Here is a 24,493-nt window from a genome sequence, read left to right as displayed (position 1 = left end):
CAGGCCAGGCCACTCCGGCGGACCGGGTCCCCGCGCGCCCAGGCGAGGTGAGGTCCGCACCGTCAAGGCTGCGCGTCGCCCCGCGTCCCCGCCCCGCCAGTGAAGACTGTCCCCTTCCCCCGGCGCCCGCCCCCTGTCCCCGCGCCCCAGGTGAGCCTTGGGGTCTTAGGTAAGGCTCCGCGATGCAGGTAAGACCTCCTCGGTGTAGATGAGGCCTCAGCGCCCCCAGGTAAGAGCCCCTCCCCTCCTAGGGGACCCTCCACCTCCAGCGAGGCCTCCTGCCTCCTCCAGGTGGGGGATCCTCTCCCCAGGTGAACTCCCTGTACCGCAGATGAAGCCCCATCCGCAGTCCAAATGAGCTCCTAATGACCAGCCAATTCCTAACCCCCCATGCTCCACCGAAACTGGGAACTGACAGCCTCTCCACTCTAAAGCCCCTTCCTCCAGCTCCAACTGCCAGGTCAGCAGGGCTGAGGCCGGAAGCAGGTGGCTGACTCACTTTGGGCTCCTCCTAGCCTCAGTTTCCCTGTAGATGCAACCTGAGGCCTCCTCACTGAGTCAAAACTGAGACGACTCTGGTCCCTGGAGAGGCTGCTGGCTCTGAGGAAAGGAGAGAGCAGCCAAATGTGACAGAGTCCCCCTGGCTCTGGGCATTGCCTGCATGTGTGTGACCTGGGTTCTGACAGCCCATCTGCTCCTTCCCCGGCAGGCACTGGGCTCCCTCTGCTCCCCGTGGGCCGCTCCCCGCGTGGGGCCACTGCCCCTGGTCCCCGCCATGGTGCGGATTTCAAAGCCCAAGACATTTCAGGCCTACTTGGATGATTGTCACCGGAGGTATAGCTGTGCCCACTGCCGCGCTCACCTGGCCAACCACGACGACCTCATATCCAAGGTAACCAGACCACGGTGGGGCTGGAATGGGAGGCTAGAGGGGCTGCCTGGCAGCTCTGCAGTAGTAGCCCTGACCCTCTCCTTTCCGCTTCCCACCCTTTAGTCCTTCCAGGGCAGTCAGGGGCGTGCCTACCTCTTCAACTCTGTGTGAGTATTCGGCCTCCCTCCTTTCTTTCCCTAACCTCTGTTGGGACCTGGGACCCCTGGCATTATGCTGAGACTGTCAGAGTCCCCTGGTTCAGACAGGAAGCTGTGGTCACCCTTCTCTTTAATGCTAAGGACAGACATAGTGGACACAAGATTGAGGGGGGCTCTGTGATGGCAGACCCCTCCCTGAGACTGCCCCATGTCCCCACAGGGTGAATGTGGGCTGCGGGCCAGCCGAGGAGCGGGTGCTGCTGACAGGCCTCCATGCTGTCGCTGACATCCACTGCGAGAATTGCAAGACCACTTTGGGCTGGAAATATGTGAGTCAGTGACCTCTGACCCCAAGCTAGCATTCAACCTGACCTTAGATCACCTCCTTCTCACAGGCAGTCATCTGGTGACTTTTCAGAGTGCATAGGCCCAGCTCACCCAAGTCAAACTGTCTTTTCATCCCCTGACCATGTTCTCTTCTCATGCATCCTGCAGGGCCTTTATTTTTATTTTTATTTTTTTAAAAAAGATGACCGGTAAGGGGATCTTAACCCTTGACTTGGTGTGGTCAGCACCACGCTCAGCCAGTGAGCCAACCGGCCATCCGTATATAGGATCCGAACCCGTGGCCTTGGTGTTATCAGCACCTCATTCTCCCGAGTGAGCCATGGCCGGCCCTCCTGCAGGGCCTTTAGAATTTTTCTCTTAACCCATCCCTTTCCTCACAGGTACTTGCATCCCCATTTTAAAGATGAGGATATAATCAGAGTTACCATTTACTGAATGCTTATGTGCAATGCACATAATGTGCTCAGCACATATTATCTCATTCAATTATACACCAATTCTGTAGGTAAAATTTATTATTATTTGCACTTTACAGAAGACAGGGAGGCCCAGAGATGTTAGGTAACTTGCCAAAGATCACACAACTGGTAAGTAACAGAATAGGGACCAGAATATTAGTTGGGTTTGTTTGTTTGTTTGTTTGTTTGTTTGTTTGTTTGTTTGTTTGTTTTTACTCCAAACCCTCGGTACTCCAAACCCTCGGCTACCACCTTATACTGTCATTCGGAGGATCAGAGAAGTTGCCCAAGACCCCACAGCAACATGGAGCTTGGGTCCGTGGGCCTCCTTTCCCATTGCCCTCATTGCCACTGCTGCTGAGTCTCATTTCCTTATCTGGCAGTGGAGGATAAAGCCACCACTTAGCACCCACGATTGTTACAGGGATCAGATTAGATGTAGCAAAGGAAATGGTCTTGGGAAATTGTGAGGGACGGGATTCCTCAGGCATCACTTGGAGCTATGGTGCCTCTGGGAGGTGGATGCCCTAGGCAGAGACAAACAACCCTGAATTGAGTTCACCCCTGGCCCTGCCACAGATTTGCTGTGTGTCTGTGGACAGGTGACTTGGTCTTTCTGGACCTCTGTAAAATAAAGAGATGGCCTAGTCCAGAGGTCAAAAATTCAAGTGTCTGCAAGGCCAGATAGATACCTTGGATTTGTAAACTGGGCAGCATAGATTGGGGGTGGGAGTTGGGGTGGGGAGCAGGCTAGGGCAAACTGGAGTGAGCATGGCCTGCCTATATTTTAGTATCTTAAACTTATTTTTATTAAACTCTCTGCTGTTTCTTTTCTTTTTTTTTTTTAAAGATGACCGGTAAGGGGATCTTAACCCTTGACTTGGTGTTGTCATCACCACGCTCACCCAGTGAGCAAACCAGCCATCCCTATATGGGACCCGAACCCGGGGCCTTGGTGTTATCAGCACCGCACTCTCCCAAGTGAGCCACAGGCTGGCCCCAACTCTCTGCTGTTTCAACAAAACATATGTGTAGGCCAAAATGGCCCTCAGGCCACCAGTTTGCAACCCCTGGATTATGAAATCTTCTAAAAAGTTTCATATCCTCTCTGATGGAGCCGTCATTAGTACTTAAAAAGTACCCATGATTCAGAGAGATCTATTTACCTCTGTTAGTGAGAAACAGCCCTGCTCTTTACCAGCTCTGTGTTTGTGGGCAGGTGGCTTGGCTTCTCAGGGCCACAATTTCCTCATATGTAAAAGGGAGCCAATCATATCCATTTTCCAGCCCCTATGCCTCTTGCTCCAGCGTTGACGTCCCCTCTCCTTTCAGGAACAGGCCTTTGAGAGCAGCCAGAAGTACAAAGAGGGGAAGTACATCATTGAACTCAACCACATGATCAAAGACAATGGCTGGGACTGACCACTGTTCCTGACGCATGTGGCTGCAGCCTGGCCTGGCCGCCAGGGGGCGCCACTGGCCTTCCTCCACCTGAAGGGGGCTCTGGACCCTCAGGGCCCCTGCAGAGGAAGGATACAGCTCTCCTGTACATATATTTTATTGCATGCACTGTGACCTTGGGGGGAGAGCAGAAGACGACACCCCCGCACCTCCCTGTGATCTGGCTGGCTTGGATCTCGTTTTTAACCCTTTCCTGTCCCGCCTGCGCTATAGATATGGCCTGTGTGCTGCTCTCTTGGCCCCAGTGCACCGTCAGCCCTGTGAACTTCTCCCCTCCTACCCCACGTGTGTCTGGTCCCTCGTTCTGTAGCAATTGTATATAATAAAATAATGGAGTGGAGACAGCACTAGGCTCACGTGGAATCCGGTTAGGGAGAACTCAGATGTAGCCCCTAGAGACCTGTTCGTTCTGAGCCCTAGCAGGATGGGGTAGGCACGGCCGTCCGAGCTGGGTCTCTAGGAACCAGGACTGGTCTCTCTGCTGGTGGAGGTTCTCGAGCCCACTCTGGCTCCTTGGGCCTTGACCTCGGCTGATCTGGGTGTTCTCGGTTTCAGCATTCGGTGGCTGTCTGGGGCAGCTCCCCTGGGAGGCAGCCTCGCCTCCGGCTTCGCCGCCCGTCTCTTCCGACTACAACTTCCAGCGGCCCCAGCGTGGTCCGTCCGTCTCCTCCGGGCGCGCCTCGGCGCTGGGCCTGCTGGGAAGTGTAGTTCCGAGGGTTCCCCAGCGCGGGACCTTCTGGGAAACCCTGGCGCAAGACTTCAGACTGTCGAGCTGCGCGCGCCCCAAAACTTTGAGACCTGGTCGCGGGTGGAGGCTTTTCAGATGGGAACCAGGGAGGACTCCAGGGTTCGGGTCTCGGCTGCGGACTCCTCGAGGTCCCCAGTACCCCGCGTAATCAGCTCAGGCCGCGTCCCTCCAGCCCTACACTTTCCCTCCAGTTATGCTGCCTCCCTCCGAGGCCTCCCCTCCAACTGAAGGGGAAAAGGGGGGTCACCTGCCAGAGGGTCTGGGGCGCCAGGACCTGTCCCTGGACTTCAGGCTCCGTCCCAGGGTCCAGGCCCCGCCCCCCATAGCTTATCCCTAGCCGGGGCTCCCCCCGTGGGAACGGGGACCAGCTGGCCGGAAGCGCCAAACTGCGTGCCTGTCCGAGCCCCGGGGATCAATCAGGCCGAGGAGTTAATTATGTAATGAGGGGGCAGGGGGTCGGGGCTAATGAAGCCGCCCGGGGGGGAGGGCGGCGGGAGAAGGGGAGGGTACCCAGGTATCCGGTCCTCTCTTGGACCCCTTCGAGGCCCCAGGGGTCTCCACCCCAGCCCAACTCCAGGGCCCCAAAGAGGGGAGGGGCTGTGATCCTGGGTATGGAAGGGGCTGAGCTGTGAGCTATAAAGGGGACATCTCTCAGCACCGGGGGACTCTAGGCAGCGGGACCTGAGGCCAGACAGGACAACAACATGTACCATCCACGAGAGTTGTACCCCTCCCTGGGGCCTGGCTACCGCCTGGGGCCCCCCCAGCCCAGGGCAGACACCAGCTTCGCGCCCGCCCTGGCAGAGGGCTACCGCTATCCCGGTGAGCAATGGGACCAGCTCCTGGGTAGGAATTTGGGGGGCTGTGGCCCTTAATGGTTCCTCATTCTTTCCCCATCTCCAGATCTGGATACCTCTAAACTGGATTGCTTCCTTTCCGGGATTGAGGCTGCTCCCCGCACCCTGACTGCGCCCCCACCTCTGCCCCTTCTGCCCTCGTCCCTGGGCACTGAGCCAGCCCCACCACCTCCAGAGGCCCTTCATTCGCTCCCTGGGGTCAGCCTGAGCCTGGAGAACCGGGAGTTGTGGAAGGAGTTCAGCTCTGTGGGAACAGAGATGATCATCACCAAAGCCGGGAGGTGAGGGGTGTATTTCTGGTGGAAGTCTCTGGAGAAGGGCAGAGTTTCTGGGGGTGGAGCTAGGTTTGGGAGTTTCTCCGAGACTAGAGTTCTGCCTAAATTCAGAATCTGACTATGGCCTGGGGCAGGGGTTACTCTGTGGCTGAAATCAGGAGTCATTCTGTGATGGGGGTCAAGGATCAGTCTGTGGAGTCTGTGGCAGCATTTAGGGGCCAATGTATGGCAAGGGTCATTGGTCAGTCTGGCCAGGGTCAGGAAGTCTGGCTGGATTATGGACTACCATGTGGCCCAGATCAGGGTTCAGTCTGTGGCTGGAATCAGGGTTCAGACTATAACTGGGGTCAAGGGCAGCCAGTGACTACCATCAGGGAAATCTGGCCAGGATCAGGGGTCAGTATGTGACTTGAATAGGAGTCAGTATACAACTATGTCTGGGTCACCCTAGAGGCAAAGATGTGGTCAGTGTATGGCCTATGTCAAGGTCTTTATCTAGGGCAGGAGCTCAAGACCTAGCCTGGTGAGCCCTCTGTCCCACTGAAGGAAGAGCATAATTTTTCTAAAGCAAATTTGTTTTACAGCTGCAGATTCTGGTGCTGGAGATCAGGTGGGGAGCAGGACGCTCCTGGCAAGATTTCAGGGAGAGAAGCTGTCAACACTGCTTCTGCAAGTGGAGTTTGAGGGACTTGAGTCCGGAGCCCTAGCTGTGCTCCTAGCCTGCTGTGTGACCCTAGTCAGATCACCTAACCTGTCTGTCCTGTTTCCCCATCTGTAAAATGGGCCGAGACAATCTTCCAGCTGTGATTCTACCCTCTGGTTCTAATCTCACCTCCCTTGATGTTTCTCTGCCAGAACTGCGGAGGCTGTTATTGTCCCCACTTGCTGGTGCTGTGCCCAGCCCTGGCCAGTGGGTAGCTCCAGGCCTCTCCCATCCCTCCCCTGTGCAGGCGCATGTTCCCTGCTTGCCGAGTATCGGTCACCGGCCTGGACCCTGAGGCCCGCTACCTGTTTCTTCTGGATGTGGTGCCAGTGGACGGGGCTCGCTACCGCTGGCAGGGCCGGCGCTGGGAGCCCAGTGGCAAGGCGGAACCCCGCCTGCCTGACCGCGTCTATATTCACCCTGACTCGCCTGCCACTGGTGCCCACTGGATGCGACAGCCTGTGTCCTTCCATCGCGTCAAACTTACCAACAGCACGCTGGACCCCCACGGCCACGTGAGGCCCAGGCGGGGGCCCTGGGATAGTGCTTGGGTGTGGTGATGGCTGGGAAGGCAGGGCCGGGGCCCACGGCAGGGAGTCACTCCGGTTTCTCCCCTCCCAGCTGATCTTGCACTCCATGCACAAGTACCAACCCCGCATACACCTGGTGCGGGCCGCCCAGCTTTGCAGCCAACACTGGGGGGGCGTGGCCTCTTTCCGCTTCCCCGAGACCACATTCATCTCCGTGACAGCCTACCAGAACCCGCGGGTGAGTGACCCTGCTGGAGGGTGTGGTGGCCCTGCCCAGGTCTCAGCAGCTTTGACCTTGTATGTGTGTCCCCAGATCACACAGCTGAAGATTGCAGCCAACCCCTTTGCCAAAGGCTTCCGGGAGAATGGCAGAAACTGTAAGAGGTGGGCATTGTTTGATCATTCACTCATCCATTCAACAAATGTCCATTAATCACTCACTGCATGCCAGGCACTGTGCTAAATGCCAGGAACACAACGGTAAGTAAAAACATTTATTCACTCATTGATTTAACAAATATTTATTCAGTCTCAGCTATGTGCCAGGCCTAGTTCCAGGCCTCGGAGACACATCAGTAAACAAAGCAAATGGAAGCCCCTGCTCACATAGAACTGGTATTCTAGTGGGCAGAGTAGACAAGAAAGCAAGAGAAGTAAATAGTGTACATTAGGGATAAGTTCTAAGGAGAAGAGAAACAAATCAGGGAAGAGGGAGAGGAAGGACCAGGGTGAGGTATTAGATAAGCGGCCTGGAAAGGCCTCACTGAGAAGAGGACGTTTGAGAAAACACCTGAAGGCAGTGGGGCAGGGAGCCATGTGGCTATCTGGGGAAAGCATGCCAGGGAGTGGGAACAGCAAGTGCAAAGGCCCTGAGGTGGGACTGTGCCTGCATGCAGCTGGAGTGGAGTGAGCAAGCTGACGGAAAGCCAGATTGTTGGGACAGTAAAGGTTTATTAAGTGAGGACTTGGGCATCTATTCTGAGTACAGCCCCTCAGAGCTGGGCCCTGCTGTCAAGGAGCTTAGTCTGTCAGAAGAGACAGACATTAACCAAAGGCTCATTCTGTCAAATGTAAAAGCATAACTGATAAATGTGGTAAGGTGCGTGTGGCACTGTGGGAGGTTAGAAGACTTCCTTGAGGAAGTTATGCTTAAACTGAGACAAGAAGGATGAATTAAGCCGATGAAGAGGGGACAGAAGAGGATTCCAGAGAGGCTGAAAGGCAGCTAGCAGAGATGGGGCAGAGGCGGTGAGCTGGAATCAGAGCTGCCCAGGCCTTGTAGCTTGGCAAGGAGTGTCCATGGATTCTAAATGCAATAGGAAAGCAATAGTGGAAAGCTTACACAGGGAATAAATCCAGCTCTGCTGCTTTGTAGTTAATCTCTGGGCTCCAGTTATTTCATCTGTAAAATGGGTATAATAATGGCACCTTCCTGATAGGGTCCCTGGGAGGGTGAAGTGCCTGCTGACTGGTAAGTATTATTACCATCATCATCACCGTCGTCATCACCATCACCATCATCATTACTATTCCCCAGGGAGCGGGACGCCCGTGTGAAGAGGAAACTGCGGGGCCCAGAGCCAGTAGCCACAGAGGCCTACAGGAGTGGAGGTGAGTGTGGTCATGCCAGTGATGGAGCCAGACCTGAACACTGTCCTCACTAGCCCACCGTCCCTTCTGTCTCCCCAGATGCACCTGGTGGTCCCTGCGACTCCACCCTGGGTGGAGACCTTCGTGAGTCAGATCCAGAGCAGGTCCCAGCCCCTGGGGAAGCTGCCCCTGCCCCAGCTCCTCCATGCGGTGGCCCCAGTGCCGAGGCCTACCTCCTGCATCCCGCAGCTTTCCATGGGGCCCCTGGTCACCTTCCAGCCAGGTGACTAGGACAAGGGCCCAGGGCTGGGCTGCTGTTACTTATTGGGGGGTCCCTGTCCCCTGTCCTGACACACTGTCTCTGCTTTAGGAACCCCAGCTTTCCTGAGGCTCCAGACTCTGGGCGCTCAGCCACCTACTCAACTGCATTCCTAGAGCTGCAGCCTGGGCCAGGGGGCTCAGGGTATCCAGTAGCTCCACCAGCAGCATCCTTTGCCCCACACTTCCTCCAAGGGGGCCCCTTCCCGGTACCATACCCTGGGGCTAGTGGTTACCTGGATGTGGGCTCCAAGCCAATGTACTGAGCCATGGCTGGGCCCCTTTGCCTCCCTCCATCTTCCAGGACAAACCTCCACTTCCCTTCCCCCAGCCCTGTAGCCCCCTCACTGCCACCGACCCCATCCCCCACACCAAATGGCTGCCTTAGGCCTGCCCCCTGGCTCCCCCCTTCACACCTTGATTTCACTCCCACCAGCTCTGGCTTCAAAGCTCAGGCTGGGCTGCTGGGAGTCCAGCTGGGGCCAGCTTCCCCTTCCCGGCTCTCACCTCGGTGTGAATGGAGGGAGGCTCTGCCTGGCCAAATGGGGCCACAGACCGGCACCCCCACCTCGACGGCCTCTTCCTTGGGCCGGGTGAGTTCTGCCCCCTCACCACTGGTGCAGGCCACACCAGTTTGTTCTCAGGACCAAAGTATTTTTGTTAATAAAACTCAAAAGACATCAGTGCTCAGAAAACTTGGGGCTGATGGTATTTGGCCCTGGGCGGGGCCGGATGAGCAAGTGATGCCTGGGAAACTTAGGCCTGGATCTCGACCTGCTGGTTTCCGGCTGCTTGACCTGGTGCACATAAAGTGACCGGCTCTGTGCCTGCTTCCTCTTCAGAAGAATGGGGATCTAAACCTCATAGCACTAGTTGTGCTGAACTCCGTCCTCCACCGGCCTAAGGAAGCCTTCAGGGACCTGTCACTGGATGAGGACCTGGAGGCTCTGGGCAAGTTGACTGGCCCCAATAGGATTAGGGCTGAAGCAGTCGAGGTCCTGATGTCCCCACAAGGTCCCAGGCCAGCATCCCTGCTCAGCCCCAACCAAGTCTGACACAAACCCAAAGACTATTTTCCTTCTTTTATTAGAATTTTTTTTTCTTTTTTTTTTCTCAAAATTTTTATCTAAAAACAAACAAACAAAAAAAGAAAAACAAAAAATTACTGGAAACTTCATGGTTCAATTGGGGAGAAAGAGGAGGAGCATGGAGCTAAGGGCTCCAAGTCTCTTCAGAGAAAGTCCTCACCCTCAATGTGCCCTCTAGGTAGGGGGAGAGCAGAGCCAGGGACAGCCCCTCCACGCCCAGCCTCCATCTGGGGAAGAGGGCAGAGTCACAGTGGTCCGAGGGCCAGAGGGGGTGGCGGGGACCAGGACTGAGGGTCACAGGAAGTAGTCAGCCACAGGCTTCTTGGAGGGGATGCCCCGGGTCTCTTGTGGAGCAGCCTCAAAGATGATGAAGTCTTTTTGGAGATGCTCGTCCAGCTCCAGGATGGCTGCCACATTCCCACAGCTGGAAGTGGGGGCAGCAGTGTCAGCAATGGGTCAGCCTAGGTACCCGACCCCACCCTGGCCACCTGGCCCAGCCAGCTCACCGGTAGCAGTAGTTGGGTGCCGACCACACAGTGAGCACGGTCTCATTGAAATGCCACTTGTAACCTTCCATCACCAGCTGGTGGGCACGGCAGATCATGTCAATGTCATTGGCTGCATTGAACTGGGCCACCACATCACTGCCAAATAGGTAGCCGGCCCCACGGGGGCTCACGCCCCAGCCTGTTGTGTCTGAGGAGAAGGTAAGGATGGGGCAAGGACATCCTCAAGGCTCCCCTGATGCCCACTGCCCCTGGAGAGTAAATATCCTGTCCCCCTCCCCCAATTAACCAGAGGCCTGTGGGGCAAGATCATGGGGCCTGGATATGTTCCAGGGGGTTCTAGGGGACAGGATAGCAATGTTGGAGCAGAGAAGCTCCACAGGAGAGAGAATGCCCAATGGCTGGGACTGCCTCACAATCAGTGACCTGCAACTTACTGTCTAAACAGGTGCTCAGGAGAGTGAAAGGAGGCGCTCACGATAATCACGCCATGGTGACAGCTGTGAGCAAGGGCTGTCCGACTGACCTGGGATGAAAGGTCACCCTGTGCCACAACAGGGCAGTCTGGGAGTGGCAGCAATGGCATGGAGGTCAAGTGTATGTGTGTGACAGCAGGCGCCCTGGACGGGTACTCAGGAGCCGTGGCTTTAAATCTCAGCTCTGCTTCATACTTGCGGGAACCCCACGAAACAAGGGGTCCTCAAGGGGCTATCATTCTGGGGGTCTGACCTCTGAAGAAGCTGCTGTCAGGTTCTAAAGCCCCCTCACATCCGGGGAGCCAATGATTCTGTCCTAAGCAGCCCTGAGCCATTACATGCACACTCTAACCCACCATCTGAGCTCAGAGTGCCCTCCGGCCATGCCCCCTGCTCCTACTCGAGGCTTCCAGCCAGCTGGCCGGTAGAGGGTGGAAGCTGGTGAGGATGGCCCTGCGCCAGCTCTTCCCCGAACACCCCGCCTGCCAGTTCCTTCAGGGCACTTGCTTTCATCAGTCTAAGGGGAGGGCCACCACCCCCGCATGCCGCCTCACCTTCAGGGTCGGACCACAGTAGGTCACACATGGGCCCATCGTGAGGCACCTCTTGTTTTCGGTCAATGGTCCGGATCTGGTCCAGGGTCTGGATGGAGGGGGAGAGGCCCCCGTGCACACAGAAGATCTACAGGGGCGAGCATGAGAGTAGGGGACGGAGGATGAGGCCCAGAGCCTCCCTTGCACCCCCCTCACCCACATGAAGCCCCAAGGACCAACCTACCTTGCCGTCGATGATGGCCGACAGGCTGAGGTAGTCGAAGATCTCAGTGCAGTAGCGCCACACAGTTACCGAGCCATACTTGCGCAGGCACTCATCATAGAAGCCATAGACTTGGGTGATCTGGCGGCTCTCGTGGTTGCCCCGGATCAGGGTGATCCGGTCAGGATAGCGAACCTGGGGGGAGCCGCCCAGACAGGCGGGAGTCTAACACTACCTCTCCACCTATCCCCCGCAATCTCCTCACCTCTGCCAGCCCCATGCCATCCTCGTAACCACTGTCCCGCCCAGACGCAGCTCACCTGTTGCCTGAATTAGGTGGCCTCATCCACTTCCCAACCCCAGCCCCTCTTCTGAGGACTGCGACCTAACCCCTGCCCATCACCTACAAACCCAACAGCTCCTCTCTCACCTCCTAGAGACAGGCCCAAGTCCTTAGCAAGATGTCATTTGGCCCGCGATCTCCCACCAATGGATACTGTATTCCGTTGTACTCAATGACTTGTCACTTTCTGAATGTAGTGACCCTCGATTCCCTCCCCTAGGACACGGCCTCTGCTAGCCTCATCCTCCCTAAGTCAAGGAAACCATCTCTAGCCACCAGCGCTAAACAGAACCAGCTGGTCCTGCAGCACAGCTCCCAGCAGGGGCGGTGGAGAATAGGGTGGAAAGAATGCAGACAGGCCAAGCCCAACGTGGCCCAGGCCTGGGCTCCAGAAGCCAAGGTTCCCACCTTAAGTGCCAGTAGCAGCAGGAACGTTTCGACACTGTAGAAACCACGGTCCACAAAATCCCCCATGAAGAGGTAGTTGGTCTCAGGGACGTCGCCACCCACCTGGCAGGAGGGAAAAAGTGCTTGGTCCTAAACCCACCCCTGTCCAGTTGGGGCCCTTCTTTCATAAAGGACCCCTCTGACTAGAGGCCTCTTGCCCCCACTCCACTCGCCAAATTAAAGGCTTCCACCCTCAATTAAAGGGGTCCTCCAGTCATCCTCCAGTTCACATTTCCAGTGTTGGCCCCACACTCACTCTGAACAGCTCCTTGAGGTCATAGAACTGTCCATGGATATCGCCGCACACCTGGGAAGTAGGAAGGCGGGTTGGAACTCACTCCCATGGTGGAAAGCCTTGGTTCTCAGGGCTACACTGCTCCAGCAGAGCCTCATCACTCCTGGCTGCATCTCTACTTCTCAGGGCCAACGTTCTTTTTTTTTTTTTTTTTTGGTGGCTGGCCAGCACGGGGATGCGAACCCTTGACCTTGGTGTTATAACACCATGCTCTAACCAACAGAGTAACCTGCCAGCCCTTCTCAGAGCCAACATTATACTCTCCCACCCCAAGTAAGCTTGGTCTGGAATCACTCACCATGCTCCATTGAGTGCCAACTACTGCGTGTGCAAGAGCTAGCACTAGGTCTTTCCAGCTAGACCTGTGGCTCCTGGAGCACCTGGCCCCTTCTCTCCCTACTCTCTTCAAGGCACCCAGGATAAAGTTACTAATACAGAGCCATAGAAATGTGGGTAGAATCACTCACCAAATTAAGAATGCTTCCACCCTGGGCAAGAGTATCCCCCCAACAAATCAAAAGATCCTTCCCACATTTCCTGTAGTAGGACTCCCTTGAAGATCGGGGAGGGGACAGACACATGGGGCTTTCTAGGTCCCTGGGAATGAGAGATGGATTTACTAAGGGAAAAGGCCATGTGCCTAAAAGACCAAGCTAGGCTCTGCAGGGACAGAAGGTACTCACTGTGACTGGCGAGTCCACCCTCTGCACGTTGCTCTCCTCTACCAAGATCTCTCTGGAGACAGGAGAAAACCAGGGTCACCACAGGCAGGCCAGCCCAGCCCAATTCCTGAACTTTTTGGGGTGAGGGGAGGACACAAGGTGGTCTATGAACCTCCAGGGGGCAGGAGTAAAGTGTGCAGTCTCCCCAGGATGGGCTGACTGTGGCCCTCTACCACTCAACACCCTTCTGTGAACAACAGGACCAAATCCAAGCTCCTATCTCAGCATTCAAACCCTCCTAAGTCGGTTGTGACTTTCTCAGCCTCAACATCCGCCACTCCTGCTCCCTCTCACACAACGAGCACTCACTCTTGGAAGACAGGTCTCCTTATCCTCTCCATCACAGAGACCTCTGTTCTCTTAGAGCACTCCCTGAGACTGTGCCCTTGGCCGAGCCCTTACATCTCTCTCTACCACTCCTAGCACCCTTCTCCTGAACTGTCCAAAGGCAAGGTGTGTGCTCTGGGCAAGCCAACCATCAGAGGCACCTTCAAAGTGGTGTGCTGGTACTGCACTGTCAATACTTATTTAGGGGCTGTGAGAACTTTATTTTTTTATTTATCCTTGTGGTGCAGCCACTTCTTCTTGAGTGAGCGTGAGATAAAATCAATCACTTCTTGGCCTTTTGGCTAAGATCAATTGTGATTAAATCACATTGTCAGTTACACCCAATTTAAGTAGCAATGTATTTCCAAATTCTGCCCCTGACTGATAGTAGCAGCAGTGAACACTATAGTTCATATCACATGCCGGGACTGTATTAAAAGCTCTGCGTGATGCTGGCCACCAAGCGACCGTCCTCAAAGGCAGGTACTGATAACTCCAGTGCACAGACGAAGAAACGGAAGCACAGGAGATTGCTGGCCTGGCCACTGTCACACGGGTGGGGTTGGAACCAAGGCAGCCAGGCTCCAGACTCTTTTTATCAAGCTGTTCTCATGTGGGAGGGCCACAAGCACCTTTCCGGCCTTCACTCTTCTGCCAGTCTCTTCCCACTAGACTGAGATCCCTGAACTCAGGGCATGAGGATGCACTTATGTCCCTTAGGGTGCTCTGTGGGACGAAGGCAGCACCAGGGAGGCTTGCCTTAGCTTTCTAAGATCAGTCCAAGAGGCCAAAAGCAGCTGGGCTCTCCCACCTGTACTGCACCTTGTATCGACCATCCTTCCACACCAACTGCTTATAATGACCTTTCCAACAGATTGGAGGTGTTTTTCATCCTCATCTGACAGATAAAGAAACCGAGGCTTAGAGAAAAGTGGTAGGATCAAGGTCATCAAACTAGAGAGTGGCTGAATGGGAACTCAGAAGCCCAATTCCTGAGAATTCATGTCAGCCCTTTCCACAGACCCTGAGTCAAAATCTGAAACTCAGTAAGGTAACATACAGGGCTCTTGCTCTCTGCAAACCCCCATCTCAGTGCCAGTGTGCCTCCAGTGTAGTCTGGAAACAAGGTGCGGGTTCCAACCCCAGCTCTGTCACTTAGAGCATATCACCAGCCTTAATGTGACTGTAATTGCTCACCTTTACTTCTGCAACTGACAACACTTCAGTAAGTGCCTCCCAGTGTTTCAGGTCCTGTCCCTGAATACGCAGAATCTCACTGTAGCTTCATAATGATTTCAAAAACTCATTGCCCAGGGCCATGCTGCTTATTGATGACAAAGCAGAGATTCATACTGAAGACCACCTGATTCAAAAGCTTGGCTCTTCTAATACGTGAATATTTTTATTTTTATTTTTTTATAAAGATGACCAGTAAGGGGATCTTAACCCTTGAGTTGGTGATGTCAGCACCACGCTCTCCCAAGTGAGCTAACTGGCCATCCCTATATAGGGATCTGAACCCGTGGCCTTGGTGTTATCAGCACCACACTCTCCCAAGTGAGCCACGGGCCAGCCTGTGAATATTTTTAATAGAAGCAATTTCAGGTCAGATGCTACAAGCCTCTGTGGTTCCAAGGGTTTGATTTGAATCTACATACCCTCTCATAAGCTGAAGCTTTTGACACTACCAGCCTCAGCTTGAGTCTCTAGTGGGTCCCCAGGACGCCATGGCAAGGTGCTAGCATTGGTATCCCTTCAGACTGAGCCTGGGACAACTGAGCCTGGCCAACTCAGCATAGTACCTCTTAGCTCCATCTCAGTTTCAACTGGGCAGGACCCTCCCATCCCTCAGTCCTCCATAGCTCCCTGCTGCTTCTCCCACAGCAAAATCTCAATGTCTCTGCCTGGCTATCAGTGACCATGGACCACAGTCAAAGACCTGGATCCAAAACCAACTTCCCCAGCAACTTAGCTGTGTGATGCTGGGCAAGACATTATCTGCTCTGAGGCTCAGTTTCCTCTTCTGTGACATGAGGTAAATACTAATCCCTGTCCTGCCTATTCCACAGGGCTGCTGCAGGAGCAATGAAGACTGAACGCATAACTTGTCTGTTATTTATTTATTCATTTACTTATTTAAAAGATGACCGGTAAGGGGATCTTAACCCTTGACTTGGTGTTGTCAGCACCACACTCTCTGAAGTGAGCAAACCGGCCATCCCTATATAGGGATCCGAACCCATGGCCTTAGTGTTATCAGCATCCCATTCTCCCTAGCCATGGGCTGGCCCTAACTTGTCTGTTATTCTGAAAACTCCAGCACGCTATCCAAACATTATCTATCGGGCTGGCCCGTGGCTCACTCGGGAGAGTGCGGTGCTGATAACACCAAGGCCACGGGTTCTTTTTTTTAAAAAGATGACCGGTAAGGCGATCTCAACCCTTGGCTTGGTGTTGTCAGCACCACGCTCAGCCAGTGAGCAAACCGGCCATCCCTATATAGGATCCGAACCCGTGGCCTTGGTGTTATCGGCACCGCACTCTCCCGAGTGAGCCACAGGCCGGCCCTTACCAGTCATCTTTATAAAAAAAAGAAAACAAAAAAACCCCACAAACATTATCTATCATCACCAGCACACTGAGCCAGGCCCTGTGGGGGAGATAAGACTTACAGGGGCGGGGGGAAGAATAGTATCAGGCAACAATTAATTTAAGTTCCTAAAAACGCCAATGAGGACTGAAGGAGAGAAGACAACTAAAAACACCACAGGGCTGGTCTGGTCGGGGAGATTTCCTTGAGATGCCAAAACAGAAGAGCCACAGACAGTCACTTACAAGGAGGCCTAGCCTGTTCATCCAACCCATACAGGACCTGTCTGGAAGCAGACAGTCTGTCTGTGTGGGGTAGAGCCAGGCGAAGAGCCCGATGGCAACAGAACCCAGCTCTGCCACATCCTCACTGGGTGACCTCAGTCAAGTCACTAAGCCTCTAGTAGTCTTGGCTGCTTCTTCTGTAAAACAGAGCAAATGATGCCAACCTCACAGGATTGCTGAGGGGAGGAAAAGGATATAAGTTTTTTTGCCAATACAGGGCCAGGCTAATAGTGGGTCTACTGTTCAGTACACATAGGGTAACTCTGCTGGTTCTTTTCCCACAATTCTCCAGCTTGGAAGCCACAACCAAACAGTTCCCCAGAGGAAGCAGGTAATTAGTCCCCTCACTGTTGCCCAAACATCTCAGGGCCTCCATTCCTACTCTCATCCTGCATGAAATGTCCTTCCTCACTGGCCCTCACTGGCCCTGTCCCCATCAGCTAGCCAAATTACCTTCATCCTTCAAAGCCCAACCTTCTCTGAGGTTTCAGCCCATACTATCATTGCTCTCTTCCAACATGGTAATAACAATAACACCTGGTGACTGTCGAGCTTTTACATTGTACCAAACACTATGCTAAGTTCATCTCCAGCACCAACTCACTGAATCTTCACAGCCATCTTATTAAATACTATTATCTCCACTTTGCAAATAAAAAAACCGAGTCTCAGACACCTCAAAATCACCAACACAGCTAGTAAGTGGCAGAGCTCACATTCAAACCTAGAGCCATCAAATTCCCAAACCTGGACCCTTAACCACTACATCATTCTACTTCCCGTAGAACTCTGAGTTGGGCCTCCCTTCACATCATGCTTAATTCTACTCTGGCTTATTTACTACAATTTCTTAGGCTCCCGCACTGAACACAGAGTGATCCAACTCCACCTTCTTGCATTATGGCCTGCAAAGGGAAAGGACACAGAGAACTAGCTTCAGACTCCATTCCTTACTTCCTAGTAACTTTGAACATGAGAGTTCTCACCTGTAAAATGGGTACAATACCACCTACCCTTAAGGGGTCTTGTTGGAATTAGAAGAATTTCATAAAGCACAGGGTCCTTAGCTTTCCTGCCTTGAATTTTTGTCCTTGCTGACACTTCTCTTTACCACCTTCTTCAAGTCTTGTCCCAGACTTCAGCTCCTCCAAGGTGCCTTCTCTGTTCCCCCCAGACAGATGGGCTTGTTTCCCTGAGTTTCCTAAGTACTTTCCGTAACTCTTTTACTCCAGCGGAAACATATCATCTAATACTTGTTTTCGTCCGGGTCTGCTGTTCCTCGAGGGAAGAGGCCCTATTCTGCTCCTTTCTGGGAAGGCTTCCAGCATGTGGCAAACCCAAAGTTCTCAGCTAGGTTTGTCCCAGGCCGGAACCCCAGGGCGGCGGCTTGGCCTCCCTTCCCGCCGGGCTCACCTGGCCTTAGCGCACAGGGCCTTTACTTCGCTCTCCTTGATGAGCTCGCAGCGCCGCAGCTGCTCGATCTGCCGGTCCAGGTCGCTGATCTCCGCCATGGCCCCACCCCCCGGCGCGGGTCAGAGTTGGGGCCGCCGCCCCCTCCGCACCGCACAGGGGTCTCCTGGGAAAGTCGAAGATGAGCCCGCGGATCAGAGTGTCCATGCGGGACGCGGGAGTGGCAACTCGATTCTGGGGCTAGCCGGGCCCCCCCCCGCCCCCGCCTCCCCTCACATCGGCCCCGGGACCCTCAGCGTCCCAAGGCCCCGGCTAACTTCCGTCGAACCCCGCGGCCCGCGCTGAGGACGGTGGCCCAGAGGGGTCTCAGACTATTACCGCTGCTGCGACTCCGGCTCCGACTCTCCGGGTCGCTACCTCCTTCCTTCCCTCCGCTTTGGGCCGCCGCCACAGCCGCTTCTACTTCCGGCCCCGCGCGGAAGCAGAGGGAGGCCAGTTCCGGCGTGCGCCGGTCGTGGCGTCATATACGCCCCGCCCCTTTCGCGGCGCGCCCCGCCTCTGGAGGAATGTTCGCGTCGCGGCGGCGGGGCTGACGGGAATTGCGGGGTGCTGGTCTAACTGGCGATGTGAGGACTGTTGGAGGCCCAGTCCAGCCGCCTCCCATTTCGGTTAGGGAAACAAGCTGAGCTGGGCTAGACCTTGGAACTTCATGTTACGCATCTTTGTTGACCCGTTTTAGTCCGCGTCCCCCACTACCGTCCTTGGGGGATGAAACTGTCTTGTTCACCTTTGCAGCCCCAGCACTTCGAGTAAGGTCTGGCACAGGGGGCATACATAAATACTTGTCCAAGGGATGAAGGAATACCAGGCCAGATCTCTCCTCACGGCCCCATAGAAATCTATGTCACAGAGGACTCCACAGTTAAGGGGCAAAAAGGAGTCTAACCTTCTACACCACGCCTGTGCCTCAGGCATGACCTTCCTGATTCCAGTATGGTCCCCTCGACACCCCTCAGTTGCTTTCTGTTGACTGAAAGTTTTATTCTTTTTCGTTGTTGTTGTTGTTTTGTTTTTTTTCTTTTTGTCTTTTTTCGTGACCGGCAACGGGATCGCAACCCTTGGTGTCGCACCCGCACCGCGCTCAACCAGTGAGCAGACCGGTCTCTATATGGGATCCGAACCCTCGGCGGGAGCGCCGCCCCGCTCCCAAGCACCGCACTCTACCGAGTGCGCCACGGAGCGGGCCCTGAAAGTTTTATTCTTTTTTTAAGAGGACATAACTGGCTCAGAGAGGTTAAATAACTTATTCATGGTTGCATAGTTAATAATTTGGGATTTGAATCAAGGCTGAAATTAGAACCCAGGAAAGCTGTGTTCTCAGTTCTAGTTTTCTTTTATCTCTTACTCTTTCTGGAACTCAAATTGTCATAAAATTAAGAAGTCCAAAACTCCCCAAACTGGCATTTGAAGACCTCTGCTTCCCTAGTCTCTTTTGCTGCAGGCAGAAGAAGCTATTTATACTTTTCTTTATTTCTGGGGAGCAGCTGGCCGGTACAGGAATGGAACCCTGGAACTTGGTGTAATCAGCACCACGCTGTAACCAACTGAGATAACCTGCCAGCCCAGAGGAAGCTATTGATCTTCAACCTTTCCAATCTCTGAGGCTTTGCACATGATGCTCTTTTGGAAAATCCCTTTTGCTATCTCCTACTGACCCTCAATTCTTACTTGTTTTACTTCAGATTTTGTTTCCCAGAGAGGTGAATGAGGCTAGGCAGAGAAGAGAGGACAAAGTTTGGAAGGGTACTAGGGATGGGTTTGGTTTTGGATGTAGGCAATAGATATAAATGTGCAGAGAGAAGGTAAGGACCAAGTTTTTAAACTTCTATAAGATCCTCAGTGAGCTTTGAGGATCACTGCAGGAATCCTGTAGGTCCAGGGAGATCAGAAAGGTCAAGATTTTTTCCTTGAGAGGTGACCTCAAGAGAGGAAAGGGCCCATACTAGGAAAGACTGGGGATGAGGAGGTTGCAGGAAATTTTGGAAGTGGCAGAACTAGTTCCCTAGTTCTAGCTAGGATCTGCAGCAGTTAAGACCTGATGAAGTTACTGCTACACTCCAGTCTGAGTGATTGGGGAAGTGTTTGAGGCGAGGCCTAGGGGTAAGTGCAGAGCCCTCAATCTGGCTTCATGGAATGCAGCAGCTACAGAGGCTCAGTTTTTAGTTTGGAACCTGAACGCCACAGTTGAGCTTCTGTGTGTATCTGCATTGCAGAGGGGGGTCTTGGAGGGGATTCCAGGTTCCTCAAGGGGTACCACAGCCCAAAAGAGATTAACAAAGCATTTCTAATTCCATCTCCTGTTAAGGTGGGGAAACAGAAAACTCAGTAGTGTAGATTAAGGAGATGTGCATTAGTAAACCTGTTTCCACCAACAAACACTGCAATCCTGGGCAAGACAGCCTTCAGCATAAATTGGAAATAACAGCACCTACTCGTACAGAACACCTATCACAACGCTTCCTGGCCCGTAGCACTCAGAAGTCAGCTTATCAGTGGCTGTTTTGGTCATGGGGGCTTCCTACACTCTTGAGTTCTGGGCCTAAAAGTGAGGCTGAGGCCGCAGCCCCCTAACACTTGAGCAGTTTACACCCGCACTCCCCAACCACAAGCCCTATCAGATGTTGCTAGTTGAAGGGGCGGAGGCTGTAGTGGCTAGAAGTAAATTGCACAAGCTCTCTGCCTTTCTCAAAGCCCTGTGCAAATATAAAACAGAGCAGGAAGGTCCTTTCACCTTTCACCTGTTTCCTACCCAGGAATGAAGAGCACAAAACAAGGGCTCTTCCTTCTCCTGGGCTCTGCCCCCTCCCCAGGCCCTTCCCCATCCTTGACACCACAAGACACTGACAACAGATTCCCCCTTAAATAGTTGTTTATTGGCAGTGGGCTAGAAAGGGTGATAGCGTTAGCATACACAGACAATACCGCACACCACTGTCACAAGGGAGGCCAAGAGCGATGGGAAAGACAGCCTGGAGCCCCAGATGAGGCCCCCTCTTCAGGAGTGAGTGTGGGAGGGGGTGGGGGCCTGGAGTGTTGTGGGGCAGCCTCGGAACACCTCCGCTTAGTAGGCATGGTTAGAGACGAAGAGGGACTCGCTGGCTGCGGCCCCAGCCTGACCACTTGGGGTGTACTTCCCTTGACAGGCGAGGCTGTTGGCCTAAGAGGGGAGAGAAGCCAGAGTGAGATGGGCTCTCCTCAGAGTCCCATCTGCCCAGGCATCCTACCCGCCTTCCACCCAATCCTTACCAGGGCACGCTTGATATACTCCTCCTGGGCGGCCTTCAGGTTCTCCTTCTTCCCACCCCAGGCTTTCAGGGCAGAGGCCTGCAGGGCTCGGCCATAGGAGAAGGTCAGGGCCCATGGCTTCAGCAGGGGGCATTTGTTGATGGCATTGAGGTTGATGGATGCCTCCTCCTCGCTTTGGCCTCCTGACAGGAAGGTGATCCCTATAAAGCAAGGGGCAAGATAAGGAGGTTGTGGTCAGAGACCCAGGGGACTGGAAGGAGCCTTAGAAGCTGCCCTGCTACAGACCAATGGGCATAAGGGCTGTGGGTACAGTTCATCTACCTCCCCACGGGCCAAGATGAGGGTGTGTGCCTCACCAGTGACAGCGGGGGGCACTGTGCGGCGCAGTGCCGTGACAGTTGCCATGGCAATCTCCTCTGGAGAATACTTCTGGGTGCAGGCGTGGCCTGGAGTTACCATATTGGGCTTCAGCAAGGTGCCTTCCAGGTAGATATGGTGGTCACTTAAAGCCTTGTAGACAGCTGCCAGCACCTAGAGTGGACAGGACCAAAGAGGAGTGAGGTAGAGGACAGGGTTTTAGCCCCAGGGCCACTGGCCCAGCTGCCCAGCCCACCACACTGGCCAGGTGGACAGGCCACCTACCTTCTCGGTTACATACTGACAGCGCTTCAAGTCATGGTCCCCATCAGGGAGGATCTCAGGCTCCACGATGGGCACAATGCCATTCTATGGGGTGAGGCACAGGGTAGCCATTAGGCCTCCTAACTCAAAGCCCCACCTACAGCTCTCCACAGCCACTGGCCAAGATCTTGTCTCAGTGACAACAGAGAGCCATGGCCTCCCAAGCCCTTGGTGGATTATAGGCCAGGCACCTCCTCAGACCCATCCGCACCAGCCCTATTCTGCCCCTCTGCCTTGCATAGCCCTTGAGTGCCTTCCACAAACTGAGCCTGATACTTCATGGGTATGAGGAACAGTTGCCTTGGAGGAGGTAGATATCCTGACAGATGGTGACAAGCTAGCTTATACTGGAACCAAAGGAGCTGAGAGGTGCCCTCTTGGGGGCCTGCAGGCCCACCTGCTGGCAGATGCTGGCATAACGGGCCAGAACGTTGGCATTTTCCATGATGGCAAGGGCTGAGGGGGTGTGTTCCCCAATCTTCAGCACACAACGCCACTTGGCGAAGTCAGCTCCATCCTTCTTGTACTGCGCACAGCGCTCAGACAGCCCATCCAGCCCTGAAGAGGAGACGGGGAGTTAGAGCATGGTAGGGACAGGAGCATATGGCTCCCCTCACTTCCAAACAGTTCTCACCTTGGGTGGTAGTCTCGCCGTTTGTTCCTGCCAGAGGGACCACGCCCTTGTCTACCTGTTGGGGCAGAGGCAACAATATAGGATGGGAGATTCCTCCTCTCTAGCCTGTTTTCCTCACCTTTACCCAATCTCTCAAGCATCATCTCAGGGGTTGCAAATATTTTCACTTAGTTACAGTATCCAGTGCAGACAGGAGACACTGGGATATTATTTAACAACAAATGCTAACTGAATTGGGTGTTGAGAGACCTGGGCTCTACCTCTTACTAACTCTGTGGGCAGAACACTTCACTTCCCTGAGCTTATTTTTCATCTGTAAAATGGGGATGACATCTTGCTTTTAGAATCGTAAGGATTAAAAATGCCAATAGAGGGGCTGGCCAGTTAGCAGTTGGTTAGAGCACAGCCTTGTAACACCAAGGTTTAAGGGTTCAGATCCCCATACCAGCCAGCTGCAAAAAGAATTTTTTTTAAATGCCAATAGGTACCATCAGTCTGGGGCAGACTCCACCCGGTCTGTAGGCTCCCAGCCCAGTGTTCATCCCCTGCCTCATTAATCTAGATTTTTTTCCACCAGATTCATCTCAAATCTCCCATCCTGAGGCCCTGCCCCCCTCACCTTGATGCCCACAACACCACCCTTGGACTTGATAACTTGGGGGAAGGGATGCCCATTATCCGCCTTCTGGTAGAGAGTCTCATGGAAGAGAATGACACCCCCAATGCAGGGATTCACGCGATCGTCAGCGGTCAGCAGCAGCTGGCGGTAGAAGCGCCGGTTCTCCTCGGTGTTCTCGGTGCCAATGGACTGCAGCCGCTTGGCAATGCTTCCTGGAAAGGAGCATCACAAGGGAATAAGGGGATGTGCCTGCCACCCCCATCCCTGGGCCCTCCTCCCACTCTGTCTCCTGCACACACCAGTGGACTCATCTGCAGCCAGGATGCCCTTGCCCGGAGCCACGATGCGGTGAGCAATGTCGGACAGCTCCTTCTTCTGCTCCGGGGTCAGTGCTGGATATGGGTAGGGCATGGTGCTGGTGGTAGCAAGTTCCTGGGGAGAGGAGACATGGAGGAGGACCGGTTAGCTGGGCTTTCTCCTGGTCTTCTAGTGAGCAGGGCCCCTCACCTGGAGGTAGGGACCAATGTTCCCTACCTCCCCTGCCCCACATCCGGCAGTCCTGGGGCACTTCGCGTGCCCAGCTCCCCCTGCCCCGACTTCCCTATACTAGGCCTGCCTCCTGTACCTTTCCTAACTCTTTGTTGCTGGGTGTTGCCCAGCTGAGGGTGGGGTTGCACACTGGCAACTGGGGAAAAGGAAAAGGCAATAGCCAAGGACAGGTGGGTCATGTTGAAGCTGGACCCTTCTGGCTCGCAACTTGCCATGGGGTCACCTTGCCTAGAAACAAAACCAAACCGAAGTATTTTAGGAGGTAAAGGTTGTGAAGAGGGCCCAGTACCCACATTGGAAAGGGCCCAGAGAAGGGTAAGGTCTGTTCTTCAAGCCACACAGCAACCCAGGGCACAGATCTGAGATTAGAACCCAGATCTTCTGACTGCTACTGGGGTGTTCCTTCCAATCCACCCAAGATTCCAGGGCTACCCAGGCTCCAATGTTTCAAGGACATCCCAAGGTCAGGCTTCTCCCTCTAAGGTGGGGGGAGGATGTTAGGAAGAGGATGTTAGGAAAAAGCTAAGGGGACCCTCAGAAGCCCAGGAAAGGGCAGAGAGACGGGGCACGGTTTGCCATTCTCACTGCTCATACAGCGAAAGAACGCGGAGAGGCAAGCGCCCCACCCCTTCCCCTGAAAACTGCTCCTGTCCGTTCACACGGCTGCAGCTATTCCAGGCTCAGAGTCAAGGTCACCCGATAAGGAAAGACAGGGAAAGTGTTAATGGGCATCAAGCGCTGCCAAGGGATGTACCCTCCTCTCCAGGGACGCCCCATCTCCCAGGGCAGGAACCAACCCCCCTCCCCTGCTTGAGGAACCCTCCTGAGGCAATATGAGCTGACCCCCACCCCTCGCTGCCTCTTGGGATCCCTGCCGAAGCAAAGGGGCCCTGATCCTTTGCATCAGGGGTCCCAGCAAGAAAAGGGGAGGAGCGGCCCTCCGTCCTGTCCTGCTTCCTCCCCGCCGTGACTCAGCGCGGAGCCGCGGCGTTGCGCAGCAAACCCGGGGAGCTCAGGCCGCAGCGGGCTGCGCAGTCCGGGCTGAAAGCATGTGCGTGCGGCGGTGGGGAGACGCTGGGACGGGTAAGGCTGGAGGCTACCCGCCCACGCCCGGCCCGCCACCGCCGCCAAGATCCTTCCCCA

The 24,493-nt window shown here is 54.4% G+C and overlaps 4 protein-coding genes across 6 annotated transcripts in view; 2 read left to right on the top strand and 2 right to left on the bottom strand.

Moving 5' to 3' along the window:
• The first annotated feature begins 661 nt into the window (after window positions 1–661).
• On the top strand, window positions 662–3,643 carry YPEL3 (yippee-like 3 (Drosophila)). The gene is made up of 4 exons (XM_008584592.1): window positions 662–892; window positions 995–1,038; window positions 1,250–1,358; window positions 3,168–3,643. Exons 1-4 carry the CDS (start codon window positions 662–664, stop codon window positions 3,255–3,257), a joined length of 474 nt encoding a protein of 157 aa, XP_008582814.1. The 3' UTR covers window positions 3,258–3,643.
• Window positions 3,644–4,060: 417 nt separating this feature from the next.
• TBX6 (T-box 6) lies at window positions 4,061–9,008 on the top strand. The gene is made up of 8 exons (XM_008584588.1): window positions 4,061–4,866; window positions 4,948–5,182; window positions 6,127–6,394; window positions 6,501–6,647; window positions 6,723–6,793; window positions 7,947–8,020; window positions 8,099–8,282; window positions 8,370–9,008. Exons 1-8 carry the CDS (start codon window positions 4,749–4,751, stop codon window positions 8,581–8,583), a joined length of 1,311 nt encoding a protein of 436 aa, XP_008582810.1. The 5' UTR covers window positions 4,061–4,748; the 3' UTR covers window positions 8,584–9,008.
• A 386-nt stretch (window positions 9,009–9,394) lies between these two features.
• Window positions 9,395–18,010, bottom strand: PPP4C (protein phosphatase 4, catalytic subunit). Of its 2 annotated transcripts, XM_008584589.1 has the most exons (9): window positions 17,940–18,010; window positions 17,565–17,727; window positions 12,912–12,963; window positions 12,190–12,240; window positions 11,895–11,996; window positions 11,165–11,338; window positions 10,942–11,068; window positions 9,912–10,101; window positions 9,395–9,829 (listed from the first exon to the last, which is right to left on the bottom strand). In XM_008584589.1, exons 2-9 carry the CDS (start codon window positions 17,660–17,662, stop codon window positions 9,700–9,702), a joined length of 924 nt encoding a protein of 307 aa, XP_008582811.1. In that variant the 5' UTR covers window positions 17,663–17,727; window positions 17,940–18,010; the 3' UTR covers window positions 9,395–9,699. The 2 variants fall into 2 exon arrangements, with proteins under 2 accessions (XP_008582811.1, XP_008582812.1); XM_008584590.1 differs by lacking the exons at window positions 12,190–12,240; window positions 17,940–18,010 and having other exon boundaries at window positions 9,449–9,829; window positions 17,565–17,713.
• Window positions 18,011–20,472: 2,462 nt separating this feature from the next.
• The window catches only part of ALDOA (aldolase A, fructose-bisphosphate), a 6,506-nt gene continuing 2,485 nt past the window's right edge, over window positions 20,473–24,493 (bottom strand). For both annotated transcript variants that reach the window (XM_008584587.1, XM_008584586.1), the window contains exons 2-9: window positions 23,101–23,233; window positions 22,802–23,013; window positions 22,183–22,237; window positions 21,946–22,106; window positions 21,510–21,593; window positions 21,224–21,398; window positions 20,868–21,067; window positions 20,473–20,778 (exon numbers count right to left, since the gene is read on the bottom strand). In XM_008584587.1, the coding sequence (XP_008582809.1) occupies window positions 20,683–20,778; window positions 20,868–21,067; window positions 21,224–21,398; window positions 21,510–21,593; window positions 21,946–22,106; window positions 22,183–22,237; window positions 22,802–23,013; window positions 23,101–23,212 (1,095 nt within the window). In that variant the 5' untranslated portion in view covers window positions 23,213–23,233 and the 3' untranslated portion in view covers window positions 20,473–20,682. The remainder of the gene's footprint in view (window positions 20,779–20,867; window positions 21,068–21,223; window positions 21,399–21,509; window positions 21,594–21,945; window positions 22,107–22,182; window positions 22,238–22,801; window positions 23,014–23,100; window positions 23,234–24,493) is intronic.

The sequence above is a fragment of the Galeopterus variegatus genome, unplaced genomic scaffold (genome assembly GCF_000696425.1).
Source record: "Galeopterus variegatus unplaced genomic scaffold, G_variegatus-3.0.2 Scaffold3304, whole genome shotgun sequence".
In the NCBI taxonomy this organism is placed as follows: domain Eukaryota; kingdom Metazoa; phylum Chordata; class Mammalia; order Dermoptera; family Cynocephalidae; genus Galeopterus; species Galeopterus variegatus.
Note: the sequence above shows the minus strand (reverse complement) of the source record. Positions and strands in the feature narration are given on the sequence as shown.

What these genes read in the sequence shown, in the direction of transcription:
- YPEL3 (XM_008584592.1), top strand. Translation starts at nt 662, where the DNA reads ATGTGTGTGACCTGGGTTCTGACAGCCCATCTGCTCCTTCCCCGGCAG. An exon ending in ACGACGACCTCATATCCAAG is followed by an intron (nt 893 to 994) that starts GTAACCAGACCA and finishes CCCACCCTTTAG; the next exon opens with TCCTTCCAGGGCAGTCAGGG. An exon ending in CCACTTTGGGCTGGAAATAT is followed by an intron (nt 1,359 to 3,167) that starts GTGAGTCAGTGA and finishes CTCTCCTTTCAG; the next exon opens with GAACAGGCCTTTGAGAGCAG.
- PPP4C (XM_008584589.1), bottom strand. Translation starts at nt 17,662, where the DNA reads ATGGCGGAGATCAGCGACCTGGACCGGCAGATCGAGCAGCTGCGGCGC. An exon ending in GCCCTGTGCGCTAAGGCCAG is followed by an intron (nt 12,964 to 17,564) that starts GTGAGCCCGGCG and finishes TCCTGTCTCCAG; the next exon opens with AGAGATCTTGGTAGAGGAGA. An exon ending in GGGTGGACTCGCCAGTCACA is followed by an intron (nt 12,241 to 12,911) that starts GTGAGTACCTTC and finishes CCTACTTCCCAG; the next exon opens with GTGTGCGGCGATATCCATGG.
- TBX6 (XM_008584588.1), top strand. Translation starts at nt 4,749, where the DNA reads ATGTACCATCCACGAGAGTTGTACCCCTCCCTGGGGCCTGGCTACCGC. An exon ending in AGAGGGCTACCGCTATCCCG is followed by an intron (nt 4,867 to 4,947) that starts GTGAGCAATGGG and finishes CCCCATCTCCAG; the next exon opens with ATCTGGATACCTCTAAACTG. An exon ending in AATGGCAGAAACTGTAAGAG is followed by an intron (nt 6,794 to 7,946) that starts GTGGGCATTGTT and finishes ACTATTCCCCAG; the next exon opens with GGAGCGGGACGCCCGTGTGA.